This window comes from Enhydra lutris, unplaced genomic scaffold (assembly GCF_002288905.1).
Source record: "Enhydra lutris kenyoni isolate GAN:26980312 unplaced genomic scaffold, ASM228890v2 scaffoldscaffold23, whole genome shotgun sequence".
NCBI lineage: Eukaryota > Metazoa > Chordata > Mammalia > Carnivora > Mustelidae > Enhydra > Enhydra lutris.
Genome location: NW_019154107.1, coordinates 748,967 through 762,259, shown reverse-complemented (window position 1 = coordinate 762,259; position 13,293 = coordinate 748,967). Strand labels below are relative to the sequence as shown.

General features: G+C 39.4%; 2 protein-coding genes across 2 annotated transcripts in view; both read right to left on the bottom strand.

Annotated features, from left to right (window-relative positions):
* Window positions 1-13,293, bottom strand: part of LOC111150444 (cyclin dependent kinase like 5) — a 211,619-nt gene that overhangs the window by 91,806 nt on the left and 106,520 nt on the right. The window lies entirely within an intron of this gene.
* LOC111150445 (gap junction alpha-1 protein-like) lies at window positions 2,822-3,745 on the bottom strand. Its single transcript, XM_022507913.1, has one exon. It carries the CDS (start codon window positions 3,743-3,745, stop codon window positions 2,822-2,824), a length of 924 nt encoding a protein of 307 aa, XP_022363621.1.

Sequence of the window (13,293 nt, the reverse complement as noted above, 5' to 3'; positions counted from 1 at the left end):
AAAACTTTTGTTCACAAAAAAATCTGTACACAAATGTTCATACAGCTTTATTTGTAATAACCAAGCCTGGAAACAAACTAGAGGTCCTTCAACAGGTCAATAAACAGTGGTACCTCCATACTATGGATTACTATTCAGCAATTAAAAAAAAAAAAACAAAACTATTGGTTCATACTAAAACTTAGATGAGTCTCAAGGGAGTTTTGCTGAGAAAAAAGCCAATTTCAAAAGGTTATACACTGAACCATTTCCATTTAAATAGTATCCTTGAAAAGACAAAAATTATAGAGATGAACAGATCAGTGGTTGCAAAGAGTTAGGGAGAGGGAAATGGAGGAGTGCAACTGTGGCTATCAACAGCACAAGGGATCCTTGTCATCAAACTGTTCTGTATCTTGACTGTGGTGGCCCCGTGAATCTACACCAGTGATAAAAACCATATATGTGTGTGCACATGTATGTATATATGAGTGCATGTAAAACTGGTGAAATATGAATAAGGCCAATGGATTATATCAATGTCAGTTTTCTGGTTATAATATTCTACTATAATTATGCAAGATGATACTATTAGGAGCAATTAATTGAAAGATATATGGAATCTATTATTTCTTACCATTGCATGTAAATCTGTAATTATCTCAAGGTAAAAATTTTTTTTTTTAATTTTTTAAAAAGATTTTATTTATCCATTTTACACACACACACACACACACACACACACACACACACACAGAGATCACATGTTGGCAGAGAGGCAGGCGGCGGGTTGGGGGGAGGAGGAAGCAGGCTCCCCGCTGAGCAGAGAGCCCGATATGAGGCTTGATCCCAGGACCCTGAGACCACAATCGGAGCCGAAGGCAGAGGCCCAACCCACTGAGCCACCTAGGCACCCCTCAAGATAAAAATTTTAACAAAATCAAGCAAGCAATATGTGAAAATCAATGTGAAACAGGAAGAGTCCAATCCAAGATTTCAGAGGTTTCACAGTGCCCCATAGAAACACACATCCCATTAGCAAATAACTGCTTATTCCTCATGGAACAGTTTGTGAGAAGGAAATCTGAAAGACTCTTTAATGAGCCAAGAGACTGGGTTCTACAAATGAGACTGTTTAAACTGTCAGAGCAAGATGCTGTTCATTGGCAGGTTTAACATTTCAGGTGTGCCCATACTCTCCCCTTCCTTCCACCCTTTGGGGTGGGAAGAAGCTTCTGAGGAAGAGTAGATCAATCACTTAAAAGAAAAAAAAAAGAAGCTACATTTCTTGCACATCTAAGTAGTGGGTGTATCCGTAATCCTGCTATATATAATTAAAGATACTAATACCAAAACCTTCTGTAATGGAATCAATGCAATTCCATTTCTAAAACTCTGTAGTAGATTCTGCTTAGATTAAAATATATCAAAGAAGAGTTCAAAAGACTAGGAAAGATGAATGCAGCTAGTAACTCTGAGGAGGCAGACAAGCAGGTTGCGCTCTTAAAATTTTATTAGATAAAGAACATTCTCGAGAATATATGATGGACGAGGTCTACATTTGCATTTAATAAAACTTAACATGACATTAGTCTAATGTGAAATGTTAAACCATTTAGTGTACAGAACTGTTTGTGTAGCTGTCGTGCAAGAACAAAGTATAAAGCTCAGCATTTTCACCATCTGTTTTAGAAAAGTCATTTGAATAAACAGATTTCTTTAGTATATATTTCCAACACATTAGTTACATAGGTAAGACTCAAACCTTTTTCAATCTTTCTTGCATTCCAAATAAAATCTTAGTACAAACATCAAAAACACTGGCCATCCAAAAGACTGCCTCCCAAACTCATGAACAGAATATGAGTTCTAAAATAATGCTTATTACATGGTTTATTAAGTAAAATAAAGCCAAGAACTATCAGTTACTGTAAAATTCATGTAAGATACACATTTAATAGTCCAGCTCTAAGCATTCCTTTTTAAGTTTCTCACATTGAGTGCTGTTTACACAACTAAAAGTTTATCATTCAAGTATCAGTCATTACATTTCAAAACAAGGACATCATTTCTGACACCTTTCTATAAAAGAAAAAAAAAAAATCACAGTGAATAGAACCAGTATCCATAATAAACTAAACTGGGTAAAGGGGGGGCACTTTGGGGAGGGAAGAGTGTTTCATTTTCACAGTTAGAATGAGGTAAACATCATTCGGCCCACACCACGAAATCCATGAGAAAGGATGAAATCTGATCCCTGCATTACTTTAAAATCCCATGTTTATGAGTTTATATTGCATTTGCTTGTACCAATACATGACAGATATCTATCACTCTTTCATATACATTGAACCATTCTCAGGAAATACGGGAGAGGAAAAGTCCTTACTAATACACCACCTAAAGCAACTTTTACTTAGAATGTAAATTCTTCGAGTCAACCATTTCAAATACCAACTGTGTTCCTCCATCAATCCCCCGCTTCTCCTCTCCTATCCCAGACCCCCTCGTCCCAAAAGAACCCTTTATGTCTGTTAAGCTTCATAACTGACGTGGCTGAGTACCACCTCCTCTGGAACAAAAGTACACTCTCCACCGTACCTTCCTTTTCTTTAACAGCTGAGCAGAATCATAATGCTTTCAGGCATAGGTCTAGATCGCTAGGTCATGAAGGCTGCTGCGGGCATGACTGCTGGCTTTGCAGAACGGCTGCTGCTCTACAATGACTACTGCCCAGTAGCTACTTTCGTAGCTACCCACCAGAATTCTGCTTATGGGGGAAATCAAAAGGCTGTGCGTGCAAGTCAGAGGGGGTGCTTCCCCCCTGCCCTATTAGATCTTGCTATGCTTTCTGTTTAGCATGGGTTTGCTCGGTTCCTTGTTTATCGTAACTGCGGCAGGAAGAACTGCTCCTGTTTCCAGAGGCTGCCCTTCCAGAGGCCACCCTGTCGATGGGAAGGGACACGGAGGAGAGAGGAGCAACCGATGAAGTGTCAGTGGAGGGGCTTGGCAGACCAGATGTATCAAGGTAAGACTCACTCTCTGGATCCTTCACATGGCCCTTTAAGCCCCTAAAGAAGACACAGAACAACTCCATGATGTTCAGAGCAAGAGAGACCAAGGACACCACCAGCATGAAGAGAATGAAGATGCTTTTCTCTGTGGGGCGAGAGAGGAAGCAGTCCACCTGATGCGGGCAGGGGTCTCGTTTGCAAGTGTAAACCGCATTCAGGCTGAATCCATAGATGTACCACTGGATCAGCAGGAAGGCCACCTCAAAAATAGACTTGAAGAAGACACTAATGGTATAGACTCGCAGCAGGCCCCTTCTCGTTTTCACCTTACAGTGTTCTTCAATGCTACACTTGAACTTCTCGACTTCCTGCGAGTGCACGTCCATGTTGGCACCATCGTTCTGAGTGACTCTGAGATCCTCCCCTCTCTTTTGCAACTTCTCTTCCTTGCGTATCATGTGGAATACGTGCGCCAGGTACAAGAGTGAGGGGAGGGACACAAACATGATCTGCAGGACCCAGAAGCGCACATGAGAGATTGGGAAGGACTTATCATAGCAGACGTTTTCACAACCAGGCTGCCGAGTATTACAACGAAAGGCAAACTGCTCATCGTCCCAGGCTGACTCAACAGCTGTCCCAAGTAGCAGGATTCGGAAAATGAACAGGACGGAGAGCCACACCTTCCCTCCAGGGGTGGAGTGAGCTTGAACCTTGTCAACGAGTTGGCCTAAGGCACTCAAGTCACTCATGTTGCCTGTTGGCTGTTCTTTCGCTTAAAAGAAGTGAAGAAGGCACACCAAGTGATTGCACTCCTTGGAGGATGAAGTAAAATGAAAAAGTAAGTTCGAGCACTCAACACTTTCTAAAGTTTCAAAGTCTGCTACACCCTTTCGTACCTTCCTCACTCTTCTTCCTAATGAAAGACAAATGCTGATACCTAATAAAAGCTTATGTGGATTCATTTCCACACATGGTGAGCAAATACTCTTATGTAAGGATGTACATATATCAATAATGGGACAAATTACATAAATGAGGGGACTCAGGGGCACCTGGGTGGCTCAGTCAGTTAAGCGGCTGCCTTCACCTCAGGTCATGATCCCAGGGTCCTGGGATCGAGCCCCTCATTGGGTTCCCTGCTCAGTGGGGAGTCTGCTTCTCCCTCTCCCTGCTACTCACCCTGCTTGTGTGCTCTCTCTCTGTGTCAAATAAATAAAATCTTAAAAAAAAAAATGAGAGAACAACACAAACACATCTAAAGGTTTCCTTCAATTCCAGAATAAAGCAATCTCCAAAGATGAAGACTGAAACACAGAAACTAATTAAAAATTCACATGCATATATTGACCAATTCATCTTCAAACGTTATTCGGGCCATCACTTCCCAAGTAGGGAATGATAGGGGTGCCTGGCTGGCTCAATGAGTACAGGATGTGATTCTTGATCTCAGGGTTGTAAGTTTAAGTCCCGTGTTGGTGTGGAGACTGCTTTAAAGGGGGAGGGGGGACCAAATATATAATGATATTCATCTGAGCATTATTTATTCAGTGCCTACTAGATACCAGGTACTATACTGGACACTGGTCCCTATGGATGAGTAAAACAGAATTCCTGTACTTGTGCAACTTGCAAGTAACTAGAGGAAACAGATCGTTAAAAGTACAATATTTTAGAGATGCCTGGGTGGCCCAGTCAGTTAACCATCTGACTCATGATCTCAGCTCAGGTCTTGATCTCAGGATTGTGAGTTCAAGCTCTGCACTGAACTCTGAGGAGCCTACTTTAAAAACAAAACAAAACAAAACAAAACTACAGTATTTTATTAAACCTAAGACACAACTGATTATAAGATAAACCATTATGTTACTTACCATTCAGAAAGCGATCAAGGCATCCAGTGTTAAGAGGTGCCTCAATTTCAGAAATGTGAGGGGAAATGCACATTTTAGAATCAATGAAAAAGGCTAAATGAATGTAGAATTGCAATTTTAAGTTAAGTGCTAAGAAGTTAAAAAAAAAAAAAAAAGGTACTGACAGAAGTTAACTCAAGGAAACGCAGATCAGTCTGTATAGAGTCAGCCAGGCAAAGAGTCTGAAAACTATCAGCTGTGATGGAAGCCAGCACAGGCAAGGCTCTGAGGGTGGGAGAACTCACTGGACTCCGGGAGCTCAGCGGCAGGCAAACTGGTTAGCAGGTATCAAGCAGAGGTAGCACAGCCCAAGACTGGTGCCGGAGCAGGCTGCCTCAGGCATCTGCTTAGCAGCGGCAGAGACACCCAGGAGCAGAAAGCATGATTATACTGTGATGGGAGGGCAAGACTGAAGCTGAGGGAAAAATTACTAATGACAGTTCAGGAGCTCTAGGGGTCTGTAGGAAGGCTGGGGGGAAGAGAGAGGACACAACTGAAGAATGTACAGAGCACTACAGGGATGAGGGTTCTGTAATAAAATGGGCAGCCACGGAGTTTTGGTGGTGACAGAAAGAGAAGATGTCAAGAATCATGGGGGTGATCCTGAGAGTCTCTCTCCTAGAAAGGGTAATGGATGATCAATCCTGGCACTGTGGTCCTGAATGCTGTGGTGAATGAAGGGACATTTTGTAAGGGTAGCTGCCATCCCAGTTAGCATAAAGTAGCAAGATAAGGATTGCCCCCCCCTCCCCAAAAGAGGAGCTACAGCTCCCTCCTGATCTGGAAATTACAAGTCGGGATCCAGTCAACAGAGGCCTCAACTTAAATCTTACTTACTGAATGTGAACCACTATCTCAGTTGAAATGGGAACACATGGAAGCTTTTCTGTTAAGACCAAGTATTAAGTGCCCCTACTGAAGACCTGCTCTTCTTTCCCTATTACCTCCTGACAGCCTTATTTCTTTTTTCTTTTTTTTTTTTTTTAAGATTTTATTCATTTATTTGACAGAAAGAGAGATCACAAGTAGGCAGAGAGACAGGCAGAGAGAGAAAGGGAAGCAAGCTCCCTGCTGAGCAGAGAGCCCAATGCGGGGCTTGATCCCAGGACCCTGAGATCATGACCTGAGCCGAAGGCAGAGGCTTAATCCCGCTGAGCCACTTAAGGCACCCTCTGAGAGCCCTATTTCTTTATAAGAAATGTCTGTAAGCAAAAGCCTAAGCAAAGGTTTCTGCCTCTAATTCAAATCATGCTAGAAGAATGGATTTTCCTTTATTTTTAAGATTTTGTTTTTTTAGTAATCTCAACACCCCAGGTGGTCTCAAACACAGGACCCTGAGATCAAGAGTCACATGTCCCAACAACTGAACCAGCCAGGCACCCTGGAGCTTACTTTAAAACAAACCACAACTAATTGATTATTACATGGCAAAAAAATAATTATTTTCAATCAAATCCTTTCAATACAGCATGAACTCATCATTTCTAAAAATAAATTTTACTTAGTATGTTAGGATAAAACCCATAATAGTTAATATTTTAATTCTCACTCCTGAAAAACTTTAATTCCCAAAGATAGATATTCATTTTAAACAATTAAGAAAGTTAAAAGAGAAAAATATTTCTTAAACATGAGTTTGCCAACTAATAATCTTCAATACCATTCAGCTGATTTGTTTCTTGGTTTAACAACTATTCCTCACAGTAGATTCAGTGAGAAAAATAAAACTTAAAATGAAACCTAAAAAAAGGGGGCAAGGTTAATGCAATTTACAATGTCTCAATTGCCCAAGGTTGGTTACAACTGTTCTCCAAGGATAAGAACTGAAGGTTCCCAAAATGCAATTTTTTAGCAAGTAATCAAATTATAAGGCTTTGAAATATACACTGTACTTTCTCAATTGCTTAAATTAACACATTTTAGCCAAATTGTCCTTTATCATGCAGATTCTAGAGGTAATCCTATTAGGCTAAAGTCACCAAGATCTACAGTTTATAATTAATACATTCTTCAAGGTTAATTGAAAATAAACCACCAGCAGTGTTAAGAGTTAGGCATTTATTCTCGTTAGTTTTTCAAATTTAAACAGTGCGTAGTCTCCAGAGATTTCAAAATGCCTCAGAAAATTGAGTTACTTTTTCAAAAACAAGTTGGGTAAAGTAATAACAAGTGAAGGTTAAAGACAATAATCCCCAAAACTACTTTAGCACGGATTCTAAAAGCTATCTGATAAAAAACAGTGCTGGGGAGGAGAGGGGGAGAAAATCAATAATTCCAGTTAATTTAGGGTGAAGTTATTAGCAATTTTCTAGAACTATAAGAAGCTCTTAAGTTTTTCAAATATTTTGTTCCAAAAAAAGTTCTTGCTGAGCACTTCGAAAATATACAGATTCAAGATTCAAAGGGATGAAAATAACTAAGAATGAGTCATCTCAGCGAAGCAAATGGTTCATAGAGAAGTTAAAAGTCTCTCGCTGAACAAATTATTTTTAAGCTGGACAAGGTATTTCCAATTTTAAAACATAAAGCATCAGTTTTCGGCCCCAAAAATAAAGTGCTTGAATATTATCACACTCCTATCCTTACAGCAAGAGAAAAAACACATACACACACACAAAAAAAAACAAAAAAACCCCCACCACATTGAAAATCAACTTTCTTTAGGGTTATCAGATAATTAAGGACATAAGGCAAATTGAATTCCTGAAATCTGGAGAGACAGGCAAATAGAATCACACCCAAGAACAGCTTACCTGGAACAGGAGGCACTAGAGCAATACACTAGGGAGAAAACTTAAATGGTAATTTTGACAAAGGCTTGCAAGTAAGAACTCCTAGCGACCAAGTCTTACGAGGGCCCTCCACACTTTCTTGGCTCTACTTCAGGACTTCTCCAGGTTCTGAACATGAAGATCCAAGAATGATCTCCTCCCCTTTTCAGTAAGAGGGTGGGTTTTGGGTTTTTTTTTGTTTTTTTTTTTTTGGTTTTTGTTTTTTATTTAAAAAAAGCAACAATTTTGAAATAAGCCCAGAGTTAAGATCCAGTAAAAATCGTCTCCCTTTTAAGGAAGAAGGGGAACATAACCATTTTGAAAAACACCCAGGGAAAAATTACTGTTTTGAAATAAGCCTAGAACATTCTGTAAAACAAAGGCAAACAGTCAAAGGGAAAATTTACCAGAGCCTTACATATTGTCCTGGGAGAGGGGAAACTAGCCAGCTACAGCCCCTCTAGCCTTCTTGCTTCACCTAAAACGAAGGGGAGGAAAAAAAGCTTAAAAAAATACTTGTGAAGGTTCCAGGCCAGGACTCAGGCCCACCAAAAGACATAAGATTTGGTCCTAAGACTGTAGAACATTTCCTCTTCTCCATACTCTACCACCAGGTCATGAAGTTCTGATACAGTAACAGCAGATTTTAAAGGAAAGAGTTACAAGAAGCAGACTATTTAAACTACTAACTATTTAAACTATTTAAAAAGGAGTTCTTAGGGAAACACAAAGACAATGGGGGAGAAAAATAAACAAACAAAAAGACACCGGAGGAAACTGAAGCCTCTGGCACCTACACATAAAACACCCAGCCAGCCCCAAGCCCAATAACTTAAACCATCACACTAAGTGCCCATTTACCTCAGTTCCTATTACCCGATATAGCCTATCTGGGTTTGTTTTGTTTTGTTTTAAGATTTATTTATTTGACAGAGAAAGAGAGAGCACAAGCAGGGGGAGTGGCAGGCAGAGGAAGAGGGAGTGGGAGAAGCAGAAGATATTTACCAGACTGAGCCACCCAAGTGCCCCCTATCTGGGTTTTAAAAAACATTAAAAAGCCTGCTAAAAAGGGCTCCTGGGTGGCTCAGTGGGTTAAAGCCTCTGCCTTCACTCAGGTCATGGTCATGTCCCGGGGCCCTAGGATGCAGCCCCTCATCGGGCTCTCTGCACAGCAGGGAGCCTGCTTCCCTTCCTCTCTCTCTGCCTGCCTCTCTGCCTACTTGTGATCTCTGTCTGTCAAATAAATAAATAAAATCTTTAAAAAAAAAAAGAAAAAGCCTGCTAAGAGACATGACAAAAGGCAGTCTGAGGAGACAAAGCACACATCAGAATCAGACTCAGATATGGCACAGATCTGGGGATTATGAAGGATAATTTCAGATAGGGAATTTAAAATAACTATGAGTATTATGTTAAGAGCTCTAATGGAAAAAGTAGACAAAATGCAAGTACAGATGGTAATAGGTAACAAGCATACACAATTCTAAGAAAGAATTAAAATAAATACTACAAGTAAAAAACACAACAACACAATGAATGCTTATGGCCAAGGAAAGAATTAGTGAATTTAAAAATATTTCAAGAGAAACTTCCCAAACTAAATGCAAAGAGAAAAAAGGAATTTTTTAAAGCAGAAAATATTATCTAAGAACTACAGAACAATTACAAAAGGTATAACCAGATTACCAGAAGGAAAAAAATGAGACAAAGGAAAAGAGGTATTTGAAGGAATAATGGCCAAAAATCTTCCAAAATTAATGAGATCAAATCACACATCAAAAAAGCTCAGAGCAAGGGCACCTGGGTGGCTCAGTGGGTTAAAGCCTCTGCCTTCGGCTTAGGTCATGATCCCAGGGTCCTGGGATCAAGCCCCACATCGGGCTCTCAGCTCAGCAGGGAGCCTGCTTCCCCTTCTCTCTCTGCCTGCCTCTCTGTCTACTTGTGATCTCTCTCTGTCAAAAAAAAAAAAAAAATCTTTAAAAAAAAAAAAAAAAAAAAAGCTCAGAGCAGACCAAGCAAGTTAAACACCAAAAAAACACTACACCTAAACATCATCATATTCAAACTACCCAAAAAAAACAAAAAAAAAACAAAAAAAAAAAAACCAGACATAAAATCATGAAATCAACCAGGGGGAAAATGTATCTTACCTACAGAGAACAAGGACAGGAAATACATCCAGCTTTTTCTGGAAGCCATGAAGTAAAATATTTAAAGTGTTGGGGGAAAAAAACCCCACCAACCTACAAAGTATTCAGTGAAATTATCCTTCAAAAGTGAAGGAGAAATACATTTTCAGATAAACAAAAACTGAGGAAATATGGAAATATTTTAACAGTAGAGCAGGTAGTAAGAACTGTTTTAAAAAGTTCTTTAGGAAAGGAAAACCATACAGGTCAGAAACTCAGATCTACACAAAATAAGAGCACCGGAGAAGGAATAAATGAAGGCAAAATCTGTTTTTCTTATTCTTAATTAACAGATAATCACTCAAAGTAACAGGAGTAACAATGTATTCATTGATTCTAGCATATGGATAAGTAAAATGAGTGACAGCAATGTTACAAGGGGGATGCGAAGAAGGAACTGGGAAAATTCTAGTTTAACAACACGTGCAGTGCCTAAAAAGCAGAATACATTATCTGATGGTGGACTTAGATAAGTTGTAAATATATTCAGTAAACTCTAGAGCAATGACTAAAAATCTTTTTTAAAGAAGTATAATGGACATACTAAGACAGGACAGAAAACAGAATCTTATAAAATGGTCAATTAAAATCAAAAGGAAGAAAAAGAGGGGAGTATTTTTGTTTAAAGAGGAAAAAAAGGGAAGGGAAGTGGAGGCCTGGCCGGCTTATAACCCCTTGATTTCAGGGTCATAAATTGGAGCCCTACATTGGGTGCAGGGATTAGCTCCCCCCCTCCAAAAAAAAAGAAAAGAAAAAATGAGGGAATCTGGATGGCTCAACTGGTTGAGCATCCAACTTGATTTGGGCCCAGATCATGATCTCAGGATCCTGGGATTGGGCCCCACATTGCACTGGGCTCTGCCCTCTGCAGGAAGTCTGCTTGAGATTCTCTTTCTCCCTCGTCTTCTGCCCCTCCCTCCCCACATGCGCTCTTACAAATAAATCATCTTTTTAAAAAAGTGTAATGGGGCACCCGGGTGGCTCAGTCGGTTAAGTCTCTGCCTTAGGCTCAGGTCATGATCCCAGGGTTCTGGGATCAAGCCCCACATGCAGCTCTCTGCTCAGTGGGGAGCCTGCTTCTCCCTCTCTCTCTGCCTGCCACTCCCCTTGCTTATGCACTCTTTCTCTCTGTCAAATGAGTAAATAAGATCTTTTAAATAAACAAATTAAATAAATAAAAATTTAAAAATGTAACAAATACAAAAGTTACAAAAGTAAAAAGGGTTCATATTAACCCAATCATATTAATAATCACGTTAAAAATCATTACAAATGCAAATGGCTTTAAAAAGAGAGCATGCAGGTGTATAAGCAGGGGACAGAGGGGGCAGAGAGTGAGGGAGAGAGAATCTTATGCAGGCTCCACACTCAATGTAGAGCCCAATGCGGGGCTCAATCCCACAATCCCAAGATCATGACCTGAGCAGAAATCAAGTGTTGGTGGCTTAACTGACTGAGTCATCCAGATGTCCCTATAAAAATGGGTTTCTAAAACCACTTAAAATAAAAAAACGCAAATAGCTTAAAAGCAAAGGGATGCAAAAAGGTATACCACATTAACACTAATCTAAAGAAAGCTGGAGTAGGTATATCAATTTTAGACAAAGCAGAGTTCAGAACCAAGACAATCATCAGGAATAAAGAGGGACATTACAAAATGATACATTCTTCAAGAAGACCTAACTATCCTTAATATGCAGGCACCAAACAAAAGAGCACCAAAATACTTGAGATAAATATAGATAGAACTTCAAGGAGAAATAGACAAATGCAACATTATAGGTGGAGACTTCAACACCCACCCCTTTCAGTCACTGACACATCCTACGGGTTAAAAAAAAAAAAAAAAAAAGAAAGAAAAGAAAAAGAAAAACTGACTAAGGATATAGGTGAACTGAAAAGCACCATCAACTAAGTAGATCTACTAGACATTTATGTAATACTTCTTCTAAGCACAATACATATTCTTCTCAAGTTTACATGGAGTATTCCTCAAGGTAGACCAAATTCTGGGCCATAAAACATAACAGATTTTTAAGCATAAAAATCATACAATGTATACTCTCATGGAGCGCCTAGGTGACTGAGTCAGTTAAGCATCCAACTCTTGATTTCAGCTCAGGTCATGATCTCAGGGTCATGGAGCCTGCTTGGGATTCTCTCTCCCTCTCCCTCTGCCCCTCTTCCCCACTGCTCTGGTGCTCACTCGCTCTCAATAGATAAAGTGCATGCTCACAACCAATGGAATTAAACTAGAGATCAAGAACATAAAGCCGGAAAATCTCAAAAATATTTAGAGATTAAGCAAGACACTTCTAAATAACACACGAATCAGGGGCTCCTGGCTGCCTCAATCAATGAAGCATGCAACTCTTGATCTTGGGGTCATGCGTACAAGCCCCACATTGGACATAAAACTTACTTAAAAAAACAAAAATTAAAAAATAGCACACAAGTCAAAAGAATAAATCTTTAGAAATGTAAAAATACTTTGAACTAAATGAAAATGACAGTACAAAATTGTGTGATGCCACAAAAGCTGTGTATAGGGAAAAAGTTTATAGCACGGGATGCATACCTGAGAAAAGAGAACAGACCTAAAATCATTAACTAAAAAAATAAAGTTAAAAAAAATAAAATCAGTAATTAAGCTTCTATCTTAGGAAATAAGACAAAGAGGGATAACTTAAGCCTAAAACAGGAAGAAAATAATAATAAACTTTATAGAAGTAATCAATGAAATTGAACACAGGAATTCACCAGTGAAAAATCAATGAAAATCAGGGCTCCTGGGTGGCTCAGTGGGTTAAGCCTCTGCCTTTGGCTCAGGTCACTATGCCAGGGTCCTGAGATTGAGCCCCACATCGGGCTCTCTGCTCAGCTGGGCGCCTGCTTCCCCCTCTCTCTCTGCCTGCCTCTCTGCCTACTTGTGATCTCTCTCTCTCTCTCTGTGTCAAATAAATAAATAAAATCTTAAAAAAAAAAAAGAAAAATCAATGAAAACAAAAGCTGGCTCTTTTAAAAGATCAGTAAAATTGATAAACCTCTAGCCAGGCTAACCAAGAAAAAGACACAAATTATTAGTATCAGAAATGAAAGAAGAGTCATCACTACCAATCACATGGACATTAAAAGGATCATAAAGCAATATTATGAACATATCTATGCCTATCAATTTGGTAACTTAGGTAAATGGACCAATTCCTTAAAAGATACAAAGTATCAAAATGTACACAAGGCATAACAGATAATCAGAATAGGCCTATATATGTGGAAGAAAATCAATAACCTTATAAAACAAAAAGCCCCACACCCAGACTGTTTCATTGGTAACTGCTAAACATTTAAGGAGAGATTACCAATTCTCTACAATCTCTTCCAGAAAAATCTCTTCCTTCCAGAAGTGGAGGAACAATTCTTAACTCAC

What these genes read in the sequence shown, in the direction of transcription:
- LOC111150445 (XM_022507913.1), bottom strand. Translation starts at nt 3,745, where the DNA reads ATGAGTGACTTGAGTGCCTTAGGCCAACTCGTTGACAAGGTTCAAGCT.